This window comes from Thalassophryne amazonica, chromosome 4 (assembly GCF_902500255.1).
Source record: "Thalassophryne amazonica chromosome 4, fThaAma1.1, whole genome shotgun sequence".
NCBI classification, from domain to species: domain Eukaryota; kingdom Metazoa; phylum Chordata; class Actinopteri; order Batrachoidiformes; family Batrachoididae; genus Thalassophryne; species Thalassophryne amazonica.
Window position 1 is genome coordinate 132,342,553 of NC_047106.1, and position 21,171 is coordinate 132,363,723.

General features: G+C 44.2%; 2 protein-coding genes across 4 annotated transcripts in view; one reads left to right on the plus strand and one right to left on the minus strand.

Annotated features, from left to right (window-relative positions):
* The window catches only part of rasgrp4 (RAS guanyl releasing protein 4), a 116,555-nt gene extending 115,301 nt beyond the window's left edge, over positions 1-1,254 (minus strand). For all 3 annotated transcript variants that reach the window (XR_004560190.1, XM_034168592.1, XM_034168591.1), the window contains exon 1: positions 887-1,254. Coding sequence is in view for 2 of the 3 variants with exons in the window: in XM_034168592.1 (XP_034024483.1) it covers positions 887-930 (44 nt within the window). In the remaining variant the exon portion in view is untranslated. The remainder of the gene's footprint in view (positions 1-886) is intronic.
* A 10,001-nt stretch (positions 1,255-11,255) lies between these two features.
* The window catches only part of ryr1b (ryanodine receptor 1b (skeletal)), a 468,306-nt gene continuing 458,390 nt past the window's right edge, over positions 11,256-21,171 (plus strand). The window contains 1 exon segment of the mRNA XM_034168593.1: positions 11,256-11,513. Within this exon segment, the coding sequence (XP_034024484.1) occupies positions 11,466-11,513 (48 nt within the window). The 5' untranslated portion in view covers positions 11,256-11,465.

Genomic DNA, 21,171 nt, shown 5'->3' on the forward strand with positions numbered 1-21,171 from the left:
GATTTGTGAATGCCTGTACACATTCATTCAAGCTACTAAAAGCCTAGTTCTTAGTCTTGATCAAGGACCATCACCAACCCTGACACCCTGTTGAATCAGGGTATCTATTGATTCTGCAAAGATCACAGTATTGTCTGCAAAGTCAAGGTCAGTAAACCTTTCCTTGCAAACAAAGGCACCTAAAGCTGCTGGTCACCATAATCCTACCATGCCCACACCAATCCATACTCCGAGTCCAAGTTTTTTTTTTACTATTCAGATTCTTTTTGCGTGTGTTTATTTTCAACCTTTATTGGCTGAACTTTTTTTTTTTGCCATTGAATAGGTTCATTCTCCATCCAGGGTTAAAGTGAACTGTCTGCTGACTTCAACTAACTGCAGGCATCCACCTTAAACTCAGGTAGCAAATCACATCATCCCCGCCAACCTTATCAGTCAGCACCGCCACTTCTTTCCAGGCAATCTGATATAAACTGTGGTCACAGCAGTTAAAAAGAAATCCACAGGCTTTTCACAGCAGGGACCAGTTTGACCCCCCATGCTGAAAATTTGACTGAGCCCAGCTCCACAGAGCAGAAAACCACAACAATGTCCCTCTGTACCTTCCCAAAGGTGGCACTCAGCAGGTCAACATGCAACTGCTGGGCGTGAGGGCTGGCTTGTGTGCAGTACATACAAATCATCAGGTGAGTAGATGTTGGTGGTTGATATGCAGGTGGAACACAGTGTGTGCCTGCAGCTTAAAAAAAAAAAAAAAAAAAAAACCCAAATGCCCTCGTTTCTCTTCACACAAACCACAATGCATCAACACCCTGACGCTGCACGCAACCGGCTCAGAGTGTACCACCACGCTCACCCCCTTTTTTTTTTTTTTCTTTTTTTTTACCTTTTGGGCTTGTTCATTGCAGAGGTCTTCTTCTCAACACACATCTGATGGTGCCCCTACAGCTCCATGTGTGGCACTCTGCTCCTTCTCGGTGTCCTCAACGTGTTTGTGCTCCCAGAGACGTAAGAGCTGCAGGGGGCGACGAGTGCTGGACTCCAACCCCAAAACCCAGCTGAGCCTGGCTCTATCTCAGCTATCTGAAGATGTCTATCAGCCACAAATCAGCAACAAATCTCCCATTGTGTTCCTTATAGGTAAACAGCTAAGTCCTCCTTCCACTTAAACAAGCCATCATCTTAAATGGAGGAACTGGTTCTGACAGATAGGGGAACTTGCAAGAGTTTCTCTGTGAGCAGAAAGGGGAGGAGAGAGAGAACAGTGAACATAAATACCAATAGAGGAAGGAGGAGGAGAGTTGAGAGAGATAGTGATGAGCAATCATTGAACACCATCAGTGTACTCCAGGAAGTGACATCTGTGGTTCTTTTTTGTTCTCTCTTTCAGAACATCAACACTGGAAAAGAACAAAACCCATCTAAATGTCACTTTCTGCTGCAGCTTTCAGGGAGGCCAGCCAAACTGCAAAAGAATCACTTGCTGGATGAAAAACACCATGAGATGTTGAGCATCCTGACACACGTCTGCCTTTGTTCACTCACAAACCTCACGGCCTCCAAGATCACGTGGATCATCTCAATTTTTCCTCCTCAGGGTGGCGAGTGATCACACAGGGAGGTAGTGTTTATGCTTGTGAATGTAACTGTGCAGCTGGACAGGGGCTCCTCAAAGGCATCCTTGTCTCATCACACCAGGAGGAAGAGGCGAGTGAACAGGGGGCCTTAATGCCTCTGAGTGTGCAGAGGTGGCTTTTTTTTTTGCAGCAGCAGCAGCAGGAAGCTGAGCCAGGAGGGTCTTGGAGAGTGATATGGCACTGAGAGGAACGGCAAAGGAGAGAGAGACACACAGAGTGATATGGCACTGAAGGGCAAAGATTGCACTGAGGAGGGATCCTGCAGGAGTTGGATGGTGTGTCCAAAACGAGCAAAAATGTATCTGTATTTGGAGGAGAAAAGTGCAAAACAACATATGCAACATGTTAAAGAAAAAAAAAACATTTTTTGTGTGCAAACAATGGTAATCTTTAGCAATGATTTATTTCATATGGGAAGAATCCCAACTAGCTGAGAGAGCAAAACATAGATAGAAATGATTACATTTTTAAGCATTATATATATATATATATATATATATATATATATATATATATATATATATATATATAAAATAAGTATTATATATTTCATTTTTAGAAAAAAATAAAAGCTTTGTGGTCGAACAGCTCCACAAAAAGTGAAATGTCGCCACCTGCAGGAATTACGTCGTAACTGCATGTAAAACGGAGGTGGAGCCAGAAAGCGGAGAGCAGAAAAAAAAAAAATCTCATCTGACTCAGGACTCAATTTCCCAGAATTCATTTAGCTCAGCTTCAGCCTTCCCCCTCCTTCTCCGGCTCCTCCTCCTCCTCCTCCTCCTCCTCCTCCGCGCCGGACGGAGTTCCATCCTCCCCAAAACCGTGTCACGCCCCCAGCTGCTGCAGTGGGAGATGTGGGAGAGCAGGCTGAAGGATGACAGATGGAGGTAAGAACGCTGTCACGCCTTCGGATCAATGTGTGTGTGTGTGTGTGTGTGTGTGTGTGCGTGCTTTTTATCCAGATTCGCAGTTTCCATGTCTGCAGCAGCAGCATCTGTGCAGCAGGGAGTGCGTGTCACAAACACGGGTGGGTAGCACGAGTACCTGTGGACATGATCTCCAGCGACGTTACGTGATCGATTTAATTCGTGGAAAGAAAGAAAGAGAGAGAGAGAGAGAGAGAGAGATATGGTGTAAAATCGGAGTAAATGAGTGAAGCTGATCGTTACTGCACGATCATCCTCCGGTTCTCCCCCCACGGATCAATCCAAAATCACAGACAGGTCTGTCTGTCGTGCACATACACACCATGCGCCGAACGTAGCCTTTAAATATAAAAGTCATAATTTGATATGGATGCACATTCCTGAAGTGTCCAGCAGGTGGCAGCACAGCATGCGATGGCTCCCACTTCATTTGTTGTGAAGCGCTGATGTTTCAAAGGTTTCAAAATGTTTCACAACTTTGTTTTGAGTTTTCCTCAGCAGTTTGCAGTACAGATGCACCATGTTGATACCGTTCTGTCCGTGGTTCATTTCTGCCTTTATTTTGCTGTTCTGTTATATATTTGGTGAGAAAGTGGGACTCGTTTTTCAGTTTAGGTGACAAACATGTCTACGGGGTATTATGTAGACTAAACAAGTTCCCAGTGTACAAGATGATAGTATTTGTTACTGACATGTTGTTTGCTGTTCCCAGCACAGGGTATGAGGACAAAATCCTTTTTCCACCATTTCAATGTTTTTTTTTTTTTAGCTGTCTTGTTGTGACTAGAGGTGGGCGATACCGGGAATTTTGGTATTGATCTGATACCAAGTAAATACAGGCCCAGTATCGCCGATATCAATATCGATACCGATACCAATACTTTTTCATATTTAAGCTTCATAGATCCAAAGGATCCAAAAGACCTAGGATAGAATTTCACCAAACATTGTACGTGACAACAAAATATTTTATTATCATAATCAACATTTTTGTTTCAAAGAAATCAGTCAACACAACTTAAAACAAAATCTCCTGAGGTAGAGGGCTGACAAACCACAATACAAGGGTGCGCTGATCCGTGTTGTGTGACACAGCGCAGCGCTGCTCTTACAGACAGAGAGTATACTTTGATGAATCTGCGTGCGCAGGAGTCAGTGCGTGCGGGAGAGAAAAAAAAAAGCTTAAGTATCGATCTTTTTACATGAGGATCGTTCAATATCAATACCAGCGTTGGTATCGATATTATCGATATTAGGATCGATCCGCCCACCTCTAGTTGCGACTCCTGGGCTCTAAGATATAGATGGTTGCTTAGCTGTAATATTTGTGTCTCTGCATGGTTGACATTTCCTTGTTGTACTTTCATTATTTGTTATTTTGTTATTGGTAGTATGACCAAAGGAGATGGTCACTTCACTGAGTCTGGTCTGCTGGAAGTTTCTTCCTGTATTCAAAAACAGCTGAGGGAGTTTTTCCTAACTACTGTTGCTGGCTTAGGTTGTGATTTGGCACTGTGTAAATAAATTAAATCAAATAATCTAATTATTTTCTGATTACATGATTAATCCATTGCTTAATATACCAATAAATAATATGAGCTTCGTGCCGCTGCTGCAAAGTAATATTAATTTTGTATCTAATGATACATTTTCAGCATCTCCTGGAAGAAAAAAAAAACTCAGAAGTGCATATTTAAATGATCCTAGATTCAACCTTTCATTGGAACTGTCAATGATAATGTGGAAATAACAGAATATGATGTGGAAGTAGGACCTGGAATGATCACTCACTCACTCATCTCCAACCGCTTAGTCCGGTTAAGGGTCGGAGGGGCTGGAGCCAATCCCAGCAGTCATAGAGCGCGAGGCGGGGTACACCCAGGACACAATGCCAGGCTGTCACATGGCCACAAACAGACAAACAAACACATTCACAACCACTCACACACCTACGAATTTAAAGATTGTAAAATATCAATAACACACCTTATAGTAAAAAAGCCACTTAAATCCTTGTGTACATCCATTCAAAGTCACAATGTCTTTTTTTCCAATGAAAGAAGTCTACATTAATTAAAAAAGTCAACTAATCTGGTCTGAAATCCTGTTTGAACAGCACAATGTTTATTTTCCAGAGATAAAAAAAACTCTTACCATGTTTCTTGAAGTTTGCTTTTCCCCTTTCTTTTATCTGTGTTCATGACAATGAATTTTAAATTCAACCCAGCCCCAATTCCCCGGATTCTTGTCATTATTAAAATTTTTCAAACCGTGTTTCTCGCCATCTTTCCTCTGTCCAATGTCGCTCCGTGACACAGACATGCCGCAAAATTCTTCTTTTAAAAACCTGATGGCTCTTAAATGCCCAAACTTTTACATATAACTGTAAAATGCAAAATTTGCACTGTGCACAATTTCTCCAATCACAGCCACATCAACCTATAACTTCTTCTGGGTTGTCCGGGTGTCTTGGTGGCTTTCCTCTTCTTCTTCTGGCACAGTCACTCAGTTTTTGAGAACTGTCTACTCCATGCAGATTTACCACAGAGTGCCATACTGTTTGTATTTCTTCATAACTGATGTAAATAAAGTCCAAGACATATTCAGTGGCAGCTTCACCATCAGAGAGCCTCGTCTACAGCGACCACAAAAGACTCCAAGCTGTCGTTGATGTTAAAGGGGGCAACACACGGTATTAAGAACAGGGGTATGTAAACTTTGGATCAGGGTTTCTGTTGTCATTATTATTTAAAAAGAGTAAACACAGTTGTTTGACAATAAACGGCTTCACCCAACCACTAACCATGAGTTTTTGTGTTATCAATCATATTCTCTGAAAAATGGCCAAAAAAAAAAAAAATTCTGTCAGGATATGTAAACTTTTGAGCACAACTGTAGGTACAGTGTATCATTAATGGAAACAACCTACGTCATTAAAACAGTGATGAACAAGCATCCCATCCAGGGGAAGTCAAAGACTTTTGTACACTTCACACTACAGAAACTGCATACTGTGTATCCAGAAAGTATTCACAGCACTTCACTTTTCCCACATTTGGTTATATTACAGCCTTATTTCAAAATGGATGAAATTAATTTTTTCCCTCAAAATTCTACATGCAATACCCCATAATGACAATGTGAATTTTTTTTTTTTTTTTTTTAGATTTTTTAAATTTATTTAAAAAAAAAAATCACATATACATAAGTATTCACATCTTTTACCATGAAGCTCAAAATTGAGCTCAGGTGAATCCTGTTTCCACTGACCATCCTTGTGATGTTTCTACAACTTAATTGGGCACTGCAGTCTCATTTGAGGGTGGGCGCAAAAAAAACACAGCGGGGAAAAACAAAACAAAAAACGCAGCATATTCTATGAGTTTTTGGGCAAATTACATGAAAACAAAGTGGAAATGCAAAGAAAAAGTGACGATGTCGTGGGAAAGTGGACATGTGTTGCGGTTTGTTTATGACCCAGAGCACAAACATGTTGAGGCAGTTTTGTAGGCGGGAGAACAGAACTACTCTGGTTAGCTGTGTAGGTTAACACTTACTGACACAACGTCTCCTGTCTGCCTTGTCTTCCCTTCAACATTGGGAACCGAAAAAAAAAATAACAGTTTTTGCTACTGCTTCGGTGATTGCAGCTGAATTCAAAACAGTACACCATTTTCCATGTGAAGTGATGCTGTGTATATATTGTACAATGGGACCGGCTGTCCCCATAACTGGTCAAATCCTGTGATATCACACAGGGTTCAAACGAGACTGCAGTGCCCTATTGTTGTCCACCTGGGGTAAAATTTAATTGATTGGACATGATTTGGAAAGACACACACCTGTCTACATATAAGGTCCCACAGCTGACAGTGCATGTAAGAGCACAAACCAAGCATGAAGTCAAAGGAACTGTCTGTCGACCTCTGAAACAGGAACGTCTCAAGGCACAAATCTGGGGAAGGGTACAGAAACATTTCTGCTGCTTTGAAGATCCCAATAAGCATAGTGGCCTCCATTATCTGTAAATGGAAGACATTCAGAACCACCATGACTCTTCCTAGAACTGACCGCTCATCTAAACCGAGTGATTGAGGGAGACGGGCCTTAGTCAGGGAGGTGACCAAGAACCTGATGGTCACTCTGTCAGAGCTCCAGGATGCCTCTGTGGAGAGAGGAGAACCTTCCAGAAGGACAAGCATCTCTGCAGCAATCCACCAATAAGGCCTGTATGGTCGAGTGGCCAGAAGCCACTCCTTAGTAAAAGGCACATGGCAGCCGACCTGGAGTTTGGCAAAAGGCACCTGACGGACTTTGCTGGTCTGATGAGACAAAGATTGAACTCTTTGGTGTGAATGCCAAGTGTCATGTTTGCAGGAAACCAGGCAACGTCCCTACACTGAAGCATGGTGGTGACAGTTAATTGAAAATAGCTTCCTACGCTGCATGACAGTCGAAAGCTCCACCAACCACAGTCTGGCAAGGAGATCATCAGGAGAGAATGCGTCGCTGTTTCGGACTCTGCCTCTCTACAGCTTTAATGAGGCACAGAGCCCCCTCACCGATGTGATGTCTCCTTGCCAGTTTGACTGTATGCCTTTGCTGTCAACCATCAGGACTCACTCCAGCTGGTGTCCTCTCTCTTCAACCAGATCCTTTGACTTGCTTTCTCAACAGTCTCCTGTAGAGCTTTTGTCATGGCATTCCCTTTCTTCGGACCACGTCCAGCCACTCCCATCCACTTTCTGAAGCTAGTCGCAATGAACCCTCTGCAGCCAACTTCGACTGGGAAGTGCATTTACCTTCCATCCCGCTTCCTTGCATTCTTCGTCAAGGGCATTTTAACGATTTTCTTTCCACTCGTGTGCCATGCTGATATATATCTTTGTGCAGCACAGTGAATTTCACCAGGTGCACCTCTTTCTCTTCCTCACTCCATATCACCAGGTCTGGCTTTTTCATTGTTGGAATGGGGAAGAATCTCTTGCAGCTACCTCCAATTGACCACCACTTTGGCCTTCCGTGGCTTGGCTCACCTTCCTTCTTTCAGAAACCTTGCCTCCTTGCGGTACAAACTCAGTCTTGCCCAGTCCATGTTTCTGCAGCTTAGGAGTGTATTTTTCCTCTTCCACCTGCTCCTTTGTCACCTTGGTGAACACTTTGAGCATCTGATTGTGTCTCTAGGTGTATCTGTTCAGAGCCAGGTAGCAGTTTGAGAGGATATGCTTCATGGTTCCTAATTTGCCGCACCTACACTTGTCATCTTCCTGGACCTTGCATCTGACTAGGTTCACTGGCAAAGGCAGAACATCGTAGGTGGACCAGAGAAGAAAGCTTAGTCTTGATGTGTTCCACTCCCAGATCTCGCTCAAACCAATCTTTCTTTCGACTACATGCTCTCAGCTCTTCCCATCCAGTCAACTATCCTTGCTGGGCACACTATATGAGATTAACTTCTCGCCTCTCAGCCTCCATTTTTCACACCTGCCCTGCTGTAGCTGCTCTCCTGTCCCGTTGAGACATTTTCCTGAAAGGTCTGAAGCCGCCATTGTCTAGTCCCAACTTGTCAGTCTGTGCTGGGCTGACAATGTCTCCTTGCTCCAAAGAAGAGATGATCTCGTCAGTTGCATCCTCCGCCTTCCATTCCTCACTGTTCTGACATCCGGTGGCTTGCCACTGATTTCTTTGTCCCTCTACTCCCTCAGCATCATCACTGTCCTGACCGTTCTTACTTTGTAGATCTCCACGATGGATGTGAGGGGTATCCAGCTCCTCTTTTGTACACTTCAACTTCTCACTCTGTGCCTCTGTGAAACATTTCTTAGCTGCTTCATACGGATTCTTCAGAAATTGCTCACATACTCTTCTGCTTTGTTTTCTTCTGGTACACCTTCTTTCTTGCCTCTGCAGGTATCTACTCTTCTTCTTAAGGTCTTCAAACAAGGTTTTCAGGTCTTCTTCCTCTTCTGGTGATGCACTTTTTCTCTGCTTTGCAGGTCTCATTTCTGTATTCTTAGTTCTGCGAACACTCTCTGCCTTCTGCTCAATCCCCCTTTCTTCACTGTTGCTTTCTTCTTTCCTTCACCACTGCCAAACTCTTCAATCGCCGACTCGTAGATAATGTTTGCAGACACACCCACCATCTCTTTGGCATCACCTCTGCTGGACTTCTCATCAGTCATCAGCTTCTTTCAGTTTCTTCTGGACTCTTTCTTTTAATGGTTTCAGAGCTCATGGTTTGCAGCCAAGGTGTACACTGTCTTTAAGAAATTGTTGACCGTTTACACCGGGGTGCTCAAGTTTGGTCCTCAAGAGCTACCTTCCTGATACTCTTAGTTGTCTCCCTGCTCCAACACCCCTAAATCCAATGAAAGGCTCATTAAAAGCCTGATAACGAGCCTTTCATTGGATTCAGGTGTGTTGGAGCAGGGAGACAACTAAGAGTATCAGGAAGGTAGCTCTCTAGGACCGAACTTGAGCACCCCTGGTTTACACTGTTTGTAAAAATTCTAGTCAAAGGAAATTTATCACTGTTTACAGTAGAATAGAGTCTGTCATTATGAATTCATGCTAAGGCTGTATTAGTGTTTTGTTATGTTGGTATTCTCTCTGTATTAACTCACTGTTAAGTCAGTATTAACTCAATGTTAAGCCTGTATTTACTCTGTGTTAACTTGGTATTACTCTGTGGTAAGCCTGTATTAAGTCTATTAATTCTGTTAACTCAGAAGTAATGTGGTATTAACTTAGCATTGTCTGTAGTAACTCTGCATTAACTAATTTTAAGTCAGTAACAATGAGTTACATGAACATTTCCAAGTCACAGAATGTGACTATAGGCCATGTTTCTATGTTAAGCCTATAGTTACTCTGTGTTAAGTTGATGTTAACTGTATTAACTCTGTTAACTCTGTATTAACTCAGTGTTGTCAATATTAACTCTATGTTAATCCTGTATGTGCTCTTTGTTAACTTGGCATTAACTCTGTGTTACATGTGTGTTAACTCAGTATTGACTTGTTTGTATTAATGCTGCCAATTCTGTTAGGTTAGTTTTAATTTGGTATTAACTTAGTATTAAGTCTGTAGGAACTGTGTTAACTCTGTCATAACTCTGCATTAACTCATTGTTAAGTCAGTATTAACTCTGTGAATTATGTTAGTTAGTTTTAACTTGGTATTAACTTAGCCTTAAGTATGTGTTACAGGTAGCTGGTAAGAGCCTGTTGGTAGGTGTGTGTATACCTGAGAAAACAGGAAAAAGAGTGAGGCAGGCAGGCGAGTTGCTTCTTGTTCAGTCTTCTTCAGTTCTGAGAAGACGAGGGCTGCACACGTACACTCAGTGCAAAAGTGAAACCACAGCGCTGCACTGCCACCTGCTGTCAATAGGTTGCATTACACTTCTCTGGCAGTTCATATGTATATGTCGCGGACACGAATGAGCAAAGCTTTTCAGCATCTCACCATGTCATTTCTGGTTTGTGGCTTCGTCTACCATTGGTTTGTGGCTTTTTACATTTTGTTTATGACAGTGTTGTCCGGTTTGTGGCTTTTTCCCCACTGGGCAGATTTTTTTGTGCCATTTCCGGCTTGTGCCTTCATCTACCATAGAGTGAGCTTCGTGCCGCTGCATGTCGCTTCGCTCGTAATATTTTGAGATTGATCTCAAGTGTTTTGGCAGTTCCTCCAAATAAGACAGTACGAGGTCTGTCAATAAAGTATAGGTCCTTTTTATTTTTTCAAAAACTATATGGATTTCATTCATATGTTTTTACATCAGACATGCTTGAACCCTCATGCGCATGCGTGAGTTTTTCCACGCCTGTCGGTGACGTCATTCGCCTGTGAGCACTCCTTGTGGGAGGAGTCGTCCAGCCCCTCGTCAGAATTCCTTTGTCTGAGAAGTTGCTGAGAGACTGGCACGTTGTTTAATCAAAATTTTTTCTAAACCTGTGAGACACATCGAAGTGGACACGGTTCAAAAAATTAAGCTGGTTTTCGGTGAAAATTTTAACGGCTGATAAGAGATTTTGAGGTGATACTGTCGCTTTATGGAATTCCCACGGAGTGAGACGTCGCGCAGCGCTCCCAGGCGCCGTCGTCAGCCTGTTTCAAGCTGAAAACCTCCACATTTCAGGCTCTATTGATCCAGGACGTCGTGAGAGAACAGAGAAGTTTCAGAAGAAGTTGGTTTCAGCATGTTATCCAGATATTCCACTGTTAAAGGAGATTTTTTAATGAAAGACGTGCAGACGGGTCCGCGCGTCGGGACGCAGCCGGCGCGGTGCGGCGGCACAGGAAAAACACCTCTGTGTTGATAACCATTTGTAAAATCCAGGCGGCTTTTGATGGCTTTCAGTGGAGTGAGTATATGAGAAATTGTTTAACAGCTGGACATGTTCCAACTTGTCCTTAAGGCTTCCAACAGAGGTGTTTTTCCTGTGGCAGAGCATCACGGCGGCTGCGAGCCGACGCTGCAATCCGCCTCCTCACCCCTCTTTCCTTTTATAGCCTCAGACATGTGCCAGGGAGGTGTCTGTCAGACGGGACAGTCTGTGGGATGGGAGCGCTGTAAATGTGTAACAAGGTGTCTGCCCCCCACAAGGCCTAACATCTCCCTCCCCCGTGTGTAGTTTTTGGGATGCAGGAGAGAGGAGCCGGGGAGAGCCGCGTCACTCTCTCTCACACCAGGAGGAGAGCCACAGGACTCACACACTGTCCTCCAGCACACACTCAGGAACTGAGAGCGAGAGACCCTGACAGGGAGTGAGTGAGAGAGAGAGAGAGAGAGCGAGTGAGAGGGATAGCAAAGGAGATTAAAAAAAATCCAAAAACTGAGGAGCAAAAACCTAAGGATTGTGTTTTTTTCTTCCGAGGAGCTGCGAATAACCCTCGGTGAAGAATGGCAGAAGGGGGAGAGGGAGAGGAGGAGATTCAGTTCCTGCGAACGGTGAGTCCTGCTTCTTTCTCCTTTTTGCCCCTGAGGCTTCTGGGTAAGAGTCTGGGATGCTTGGAGGGTGGCTGCTGAGTGTTGTTGCTGTGGAGTTGCAGTTCTCCGAGTCCTGCTTCTCCATATAGTTGACTATTTTTGCAGTGCCCTGAATATGTCATGACCCGCTTAGTCGTTTCTCTAAACTTGATAATTGACGGCTTCAGTCTCGGGTGTGAGCGAAGTCTCGGCGGGACAACCCACATTTTTTTCCTCAGACCCGCACTGCTCTTAAGTGTGTTTAAAGTTACTTCCAGAATGTTCTGTGCTTAAGAAGAGGTGGTGACGCTGCACATGTGTGTGAGACAGACAGGGGCCGGTGCATCTGCTGGCATCGTTATCTATTTATATCTGAGGAAAGCAGAGCAGGGTGAGGAGGTCTGCACCGTCTACGGGGGACAGCTGACCGGAGTCTGGATGTCTTCGGCACACAGTCACAGTAGCATTATAGAGCCATGGGTCAGTGATGCATCCAGCCTTATTTGAGTGGGATGGCCCTGGGCAGGAGGTTACCAAACAGGCACAATGACTAGCTTCAGAGGGCAATCTGAGTCCTGCCTCTGATTGGACAGATCGCCAGTCATAGTTTGTAATAATGCTGGGCAAATGGGGTGAACAGTAGAGGTGGGCGATACCGGGAATTTTTGTATTGATCCGATACCAAGTAAATACAGGCCCAGTATCACCAATATCGATACCAATACCAATACTTTTTCATATTTAAACTTCAAATATCCAGAGGATCCAAAAGACCTAGGATAGAATTTCGCCAAACATTGCATGTGTCAACAAAATACTTTATTATCACAATCAACATTTTTGTTTAAAAAAATATATCACTCAACACAAGTTAAAACAAAATCTCCCGAGGTAGAGGGCTGACAAACCACAATACAAGGGTGCACTGCTCCGTGTTGTGTGATACAGTGCAGCACTGCTCTTACAGACAGAGAGTAGACTTTGATTAATCTGCGTGCACAGCAGTCAGTGCGTGCAGGAGAGAAAAAAAAAGCTTTAGTATCGAATCTTTTTACACGAGGATCGTTCAATATCAATACCAGTGTTGGTATCGATATTATCGATATTAGGATCGATTTGCCCACCTCTAGTGAACAGTCAAGGCCCGTGCTGAATTTGTAGGAACACCCCAGAAATGACCTGAAACCCATCAGCTGGTGAAGAGTGCTGCGGTAATGAGAGTCAAAAAGAGACAGAGTGTGAGGTACTTTCCATCGAAGAAACGAGAGGAGTTTGATTTTAAAAATGGGGGGGTGGGGGGGGGGTGCGTGAGGCTGCACAGGATCTCACATGCAGGAAGGAAGGTGGACGTTTTCACATTAGTTGTTGTGAATGAACCAGCGTGGTGTCGTGCAGAGATCACACTAACATTTATTTGCTGATGTTTACTGCATGTGACAATTAATGCGCCGAAACCTTTAAAAAAACAAAAACAAAAAGCAGTTACATATCGAACATTTGTAAATACACGAAGAGTAAAAGTGAAATTTGTGATGACTTTTTACATTTGAAACAACAGGTTTTTCAGAGGGTTCTGACAGAAACTTAAGAAGTTTTCATAGGCATTGAATTTGTTTATAAAAAAAAGCCTTAATTAGGGCCCAAGTGAAGACGAAGTCGTTCTCACGAAGACCCTATTATAATTGTGCTGTTTATTATTATTATTCTTCACACTTTTCAAGCACCAACTTTTCCAGCATGCCCCTTTTGCATGTTCAAAAACTCACCAAACTTTGCAAAGTCATTCAGCCGGATCCGAAATTCAATATTTTGGTGGTCGCGCAAATGCTGTCAGTGAATGGCGCTCCCTCACAAATTTTTAAAAGACCCTCCCCATTGGGATTTTTTTGTCATAACCTCACAAAATTTGGTACACATATTTACAATGGTTGGACGCACAAAAAAGTCTCTTGACATTGTGGTGAAATGTCTACAGGAAGTCGGGCATTTTGATTCGAATTTTAGATTTTGAGGTCATTTTTGCCATTTTGGCCATTTCTACTACTTACATTTGAACGAACTCGTCCTAGGGATTTCATCCAATTATCTTCAAATTTGGTACTGTACGCATCATTATGACCCCATGATGATCAAAAGTTATCAAAACAATTTCTGTAGGTCAAAAGGCATGGCTGCTCCGGTTCTTCAAACTTTGGCGAGTGTTTCGGAGCACGCCGTTTCAATTCAAACGGCTGTTATACCCACATACTTCATCGTAGATCTTCAAACTTGCTGGACATGATGATGGCTCTGCCCTAAACATCGCCATATATTAACTTCCCACCTAAGTCATAGCGCCCCCTGGTGGTAACAAGAAATGTCCTATTTATACTTTAACAGGTACTGATATCACATAGTTAACCCCATCAACTTCATTCCACTTCTAAAACATGCAGAACAAGTTGGTGAACGTACATAATGATCGCTGTGAAGCTACGAGTAATGGCGTCCATGTGGCAGTGTACCAAATATTGATCCTTTGCCATGAAATTACGTTCTTGCTTTTGATGGCTTAATTTTGTCATGTCATCATGAAAATTGATACACAGGTCAAGAATGACAACATCTTACATGTGATAGGGGTATTGCCCATGGACGGGGCAAAATGGTCTTTTTCCTCTTTTGTCCAGAGGACACAACGTCCATGATTTCCAAAAACAATTAGAAATGTGGACTCATCAGACCACAGCACACTTTTCCACTTTGCGTCTGTCCATTTCAAATGAGATCGGGCCCAGAGAAGGCGGCAGCGTTTCTGGATGTTGCTGATGTATGACTTTCGCTTTGCATGTTTGCATTTTAAAACTTGCAAGTGCAAGTTTTAACTTGCACTTGTAGATGTAGTGACGAACTGTGTTAACTGACAGTGGTTTTCTGAAGTGTTCCTGAGCCCACGCGACAAGATCGTTTACACAATGTCGGTTTTTATTGCAGTGCCACCTGAGGGATTGAAGGTCACGGGCATTCAGTGTTAGTTTTCAGCCTTGCTGCTTACATGTAGAAAGTTCTCCAGAGTCTCTGAATTTTCTGATTGTATTATGGACTGTAGATGATGGAATCCCTAAATTCCTTGCAATTGAACGTTGAGAAACATTGTTCTTAAACTGTTGGACCCCATCTTTGCTTGTGAACATCTGAGACTTTTGGGGATGCTCCTTTTATATCCAATCATGAGTGTCCTCAGTTCCCAAACACTTATTGAGTGTTGTTAGAAGGAAAGGTGATGTAACACAGTGGTAAACATACCACTGTCCCAGCTTTTTTGAAATGTGTTGTAGGCATCCAATTCAAAATGAGCAAATATTTGCACAAAAACAATAAAATTTAGTTTGAACATTAAATATCTTGTCTTTGTGGTGTATTCAATTGAATATATGTTGAAGAGGATTTGCAAATGATTGTATTCTGTTTTTATTTACATTTTCCACAACGCCCCAACTTTTTGGGGTTGTACAACTTGCTTATTTTTCATATATCTCAAAGCACATGATATCACTGTATCTCTTGCATTAAAACATCCCCTTGTAGCAATATTGCACATAATATCATATCATATCATATCATATCATACCTGTTTAGCTGGATGATGAGGTAAGTGCCCATTATTAAGATGCATCAGTCTGCTGAGTTGAGCTAATTGTGCAAAACGCTTTGACAGAGTATTAATGTATTTGTGCGTCATCACCACCACACACATTATGACAATAAAGTCATTTGATCTGAACCACAAGACGGCGATAGAGAGTAACACAACTATTTGTCTTGATCCCAAAAAGTGTTTGAACACTTCATGGATTGACATGGACACTGTGAGTCATGAACTGTTGTCCTTTAGCTCAAAAGGCTGGTGTGAGAACAGTTGGCCTCTTCAAAGGGAAGGTGGTGCTGCTCCCTGTGAATTATTAATGTCCTGTGGACTTCAGGGGCATCAGATTGACCCTAACGCTGCCGAGGTCATGGCTTCAGTCTCCACTGAGGCCCCAAGTTTAACATTGTTTGTTTAAGGCTCTGTTTGGATGACTCACCAAAGACTGTGGTACCTGTTGATAGGAGGCGCTGTGCGACTCTGTGCTGAGGTTGTTCTGCCCTCACCTGGCCCAGCAAGAGCAGCGTGCTCTTACCGTGCACTTGTGGATTCCTCATTATTTACACTCACATCAGCTGTCACAGGAGGTTCAGCGAACGCGTCAGGGTGAAAGGTCACTGCATAGATCATCCAAGAGCTCTGTGTGTCTGATCGGAAAGCAGCTGTGTTTGTATTTCTTCCAAGTAAACAACCGTTTGTTCTGGAAAAAGGTTGTTTCCAATACAGACAAAGTGTCTGTATTGGAAACGACCAAGTCTGCAATAACAGTTGTAACTGGGTGGCAGAAGCAACCCTGTTCAAGACACTGAAAACTGAAGAACTGCTCAACTTCGGGGTCGATCAAACTCACTGAGACCGCGGTTAAAAAATGATGAATGTCCCCCCGATGTCCCGTGTCCATTCATAAACATTCACTTACAAATAACTGCAGATTCCGCTGACACGTGAGAGCTCCTTATGAAGTTTTCACTGAGCGTTACTCAGTCATGTGGGCAGAACTTCTTGTACTTCTGTTATGTTGTGCCTATTTATTGTGCGTCTGTGTTTCTGCATGTGTTGTGTGAATTTTCAGCAGACGTGTTGTGTTGCAGGTTCTATTTGTTCATAGTCTGTGTTTGTGCAAGATGGATTTTGAGACAACTGCCTGTTGTAGAACTGATGCTGGTGTTTTCATTCTGAAGTGTTTTCTTTAACGTTTTAATTTAATGATCAGAGAATATACTCTGGTAAAAGGTTTGCAGTAATACAACCTCTGGCAATAATTATGGAATCACCAGCCTCGGAGGATGTTCATTCAGTTGTTTAATTTTGTAGGAAAAAAGCAGATCACAGACATGACACAAAACTACAGTCATTTCAAATGGCAACTTTCTGGCTTTAAGAAACACTATAAGAAATCAAGAAAAAAAATTGTGGCAGTCGGTAACGGTTACTTTTTTAGACCAAGCAGAGGGAAAAAAATATGGACTCACTCAATTCTGAGGAATAAATTATGGAATCACCCTGTAAATTTTTATTCCCAAAACTAACACCTGCATCAAACCAGATCTGCTCGTTAGTCTGCATCTAAAAAGGAGTGATCACACCTTGGAGAGCTGTTGCACCAAGTGGACTGACATGAATCATGGCTCCAACACAAGAGATGTCAATTGAAACAAAGGAGAGGATTATCAAACTCTTAAAAGAGGGTAAATCATCACACAATGTTGCAAAAGATGTTGGTTGTTCACAGTCAGCTGTGTCTAAACTCTGGACCAAATACAAACAACATGGGAAGGTTGTTAAAGGCAAACATACTGGTAGACCAAGGAAGACATCAAAGTGTCAAGACAGAAAACTTAAAGCAATATGTCTCAAAAATCGAAAATGCACAACAAAACAAATGAGGTACGAATGGGAGGAAACTGGAGTCAACATCTGTGACCGAACTGTAAGAAACCGCCTAAAGGAAATGGGATTTACATACAGAAAAGCTAAACGAAAGCCATCATTAACACCTAAACAGAAAAAAATAAGGTTACAATGGACTAAGAAAAAGCAATCGTGGGCTGTGGATGACTGGATGAAAGTCATATTCAGTGATGAATCTCGAATCTGCATTGGGCAAGGTGATGATGCTGGAACTTTTGTTTGGTGCCGTTCCAATGAGATTTCTAAAGATGACTGCCTGAAGAGAACATGTAAATTTCCACAGTCATTGATGATATGGGGCTGCATGTCAGGTAAAGACACTGGGGAGATGGCTGTCATTACATCATCAATAAATGCACAAGTTTACGTTGATATTTTGGACACTTTTCTTATCCCATCAATTGAAAGGATGTTTGGGGATGATGAAATCTTTTTTCAAGATGATAATGCATCTTGCCATAGAGCAAAAACTGTGAAAACATTCCTTGCAAAAAGACACATAGGGTCAATGTCATGGCCTGCAAATAGTCCGGATCTTAATCCAATTGAAAATCTTTGGTGGAAGTTGAAGAAAATGGTCCATGACAAGGCTCCAACCTGCAAAGCTGATCTGGCAACAGCAATCAGAGAAAGTTGGAGCCAGATTGATGAAGAGTACTGTTTGTCACTCATTAAGTCCATGCCTCAGAGACTGCAAGCTGTTATAAAAGCCAGAGGTGGTGCAACAAAATACTAGTGATGTGTTGGAGCGTTCTTTTGTTTTTCATGATTCCATCATTTTTTCCTCAGAATTGAGTGATTCCATATTTTTTTCCCTCTGTTTGGTCTAAAAAGTAACCGTTACTGACTGCCACAATTTTTTTTTCCTGATTTCTTATAGTGTTTCTTAAAGCCAGAAAGTTGCCATTTGAAATGACTTTAGTTTTGTGTCATGTCTGTGATCTGCTTTTTTTCTACAAAATTAAACAACTGAATGAACATCCTCCAAGGCCGGTGATTCCATAATTTTTGCCAGGGGTTGTACATATCGCTATGGGTAACTGCACATAAGATTGTTAATATTTAAGCAGAGAAACCATAGTTATAAATTTGAGAGGTGACTGTTATCAGGTGGAGCGTCTCTGGATGATTTGATGAGAATGGACTGTGAAATGCTTTGGAGGTGGATAAGAATGCAGGATATTAATTAACAGCACAGCTTCTCTTTTGGGTTGATGGACATATTAAGAATATTAATTTTTATGATTCAGCGATACAGTTTTGAGGTTGTTTGGAAAAACACATCCTGTACATTTAGAAAGTATTCACAGCGCTGCACTTCTGCAACATTATTTATTATAGTCTTATTCCAAAATGGATGAAATCATTTTTTTCTCAAAATTCTAGACACAATAACCCATAAAGACAGTATGAAAAAAGTTTTTTTTTTAGTTTTTAACAAATTAATTTAAAACCCCCAAAACTAAGGAATCACATATACATAAGTGTTCACAGCCTTTGCTGTGAAACTCAAAATTGAGCTCAGTGTTGTGAAAGTGTAGTGACACGAACCCACAACAGGGGGCGCAAATGAACGGCCAATAGATGAGCCAAAAAGTAACAATTTAATGTTGTGAAATGTGCACAACGAACATACAGACAATCTCAGAATATAATTACAGTCAATCCACAAAGGTGACGTGTGGGCAGGCTCGAGGATAGAAGACGTCTGTCCTGAGAAGAGCCGGAACCACACGATTTCCACCGCCACAGAACCTGGTGAATACTGGAGCCGCCAAGTCCCAAATTCCCAGGTGATCACCGTCCCGAAGTGTGGGTGTGTGTACACCCAGTAACAACAACGGTGGGAATGCCACCTCCACCTCTCACTCAATACGTTGCAGCGATCCCTCAGAGGAAAAAGAGTGCCGTCTTGCACAGCCTCCACAAAAAGGACTGGTACTCCTGCAAACACTCACAATAAACTGATTTACAAAATACCACAAAAAGGCTGAGGATATTACCTCTAATGAAGTACGATATCTCGGCGATGAGGTGGAGATGACGTCTGGGTTTTATGGAGTGCGATGATGTAGAATGTGTGACAGCTGTCAGGAATTAATGAGTGACAGCTGTCACTCCCGGCTGTGTCCGTGGCGGCAGCGCCCTCTCGTGCCTGAAGCCCGCACTTCAGGCAGGGCGCCCTTTGGTGGTGGGCCAGCAGTACCTCCTCTTCTGGCGGCCCACACAACTTGCTTGTCCGGGTGTCTGCGGTAGAAATCGGCCAGGAGGGCCGGGTCCAGGATGAAGCTCCTCTTCACCCAGGAGCGTTCTTCGGGTCCATACCCCTCCCAGTCCACCAAATACTGGAACCCCCGGCCCATTCGACGGACGTCCAGGAGCCGGCACACTGTCCAAGCCGGCTCCCCGTCAATGATCCGGGCAGGAGGCGGTGCCGGACCGGGAGCACAGAGGGGTGAGGTGTGGTGAGGCTTGAGTCTGGACACATGAAAAACCGGGTGGATCCGCAGTGAAGCTCCAACTCCCAGCTTCACTGCGGATCCAAGCTGGGAGTTGGAGCTTCACTGCGGCAGGACTGAGGATTTTGAGGATCTTGAAAGGTCCAATGTAACGGTCCTTCAACTTGGGGGAGTCCACTTGGAGGGGGATGTCCTTCGTGGACAGCCACACCTCCTGCCCGGGCTGGTAAGCAGGGGCCGGGGATCGCCGGCGGTCCGCATGGGTCTTCGCCCTCGTCTGGGCCTTCAACAAGGCAGAACGGGCAGAGCGCCACACCCGACGGCACTTCCGCAGGTGGGCCTGGACCGAGGGCACACTGACCTCTCCCTCCACCACGGGAAACAATGGGGGCTCATACCCCAAACACACCTCAAACGGGGAGAGGTCGGTGGCAGAGGACACCTGGCTGTTATGCGCATACTCGATCCAGGCCAGATGTTCACTCCAGGCCGTCGGGTGTGCGGATGTTACGCAGCGCAGGGCTTGCTCCAACTCCTGATTGGCCCGTTCTGCCTGTCCATTGGTCTGCGGGTGATACCCGGACGAGAGGCTCACAGTGGCCCCCAGTTCCCGGCAGAAGCTCCTCCAGATGTGTGAGGAGAACTGGGGACCACGATCAGAGACGATGTTGGTGGGTATCCCATGCAGACGGACGACGTGGTGGACCAGGAGGTCTGCTGTCTCCTGGGCTGTTGGGAGCTTCGGGAGGGCCACGAAGTGGGCCGCCTTGGAGAATCGGTCCACTATCGTGAAGATGGTGGTGTTGCCCTGGGACGGCGGGAGGCCCGTGACGAAATCCAGGCCGATATGGGACCAGGGGCAATGAGGCACAGGAAGTGGCTGGAGAAGCCCTTGGGTCCTCTTGTGGTCAGCCTTGCCCCTGGCACAGGTGGTGCAGGCCTGGATATACTCCCGGACGTGGGCCTCCATAGACGCCCACCAGAAGCGCTGCCGGACAACTGCCACGGTCCTTCGCACCCCTGGATGACAGGAGAGCTTGGAACCGTGACAGAAGTCCAAGACTGCAGCTCTGGTCTCTGGTGGGACACATAGACGGTTCTTCGGACCGGTTCCGGGGTCCAGGCTCCGTGTCAGGGCCTCCCGGACGGTCTTCTCCACGTCCCAGGTGAGGGTGGCCACGATAGTGGACTCCGGAATGATGGGCACCGGTGGATCCGACAGCACCGTTTTGACTTCGTCTTCGTGTACCCGGGACAAGGCATCCGATCTCTGGTTCTTGGTCCCGGGGCGATAGGTGATCCGGAAGTCAAAACGTCCGAAGAACAGTGACCAGCGGGCTTGCCTGGGGTTCAGCCGCTTGGCGGTCCTGATATACTCCAGGTTCCGATGGTCAGTGAAAACCGTGAATGGCACAGATGCTCCCTCCAACAGGTGTCTCCACTCCTCAAGAGCCTCTTTCACTGCAAGGAGTTCTCGATTGCCGACATCATAGTTCCGTTCAGCTGGGGTCAACCTGCGAGAAAAGTAGGCACACGGGTGAAGAACCTTATCGGTCTCTCCGCTCTGGGATAGCACGGCTCCTATCCCTGAGTCAGAGGTGTTCACTTCAACCACGAACTGGCGGCTAGGGTCGGGCTGCACCAA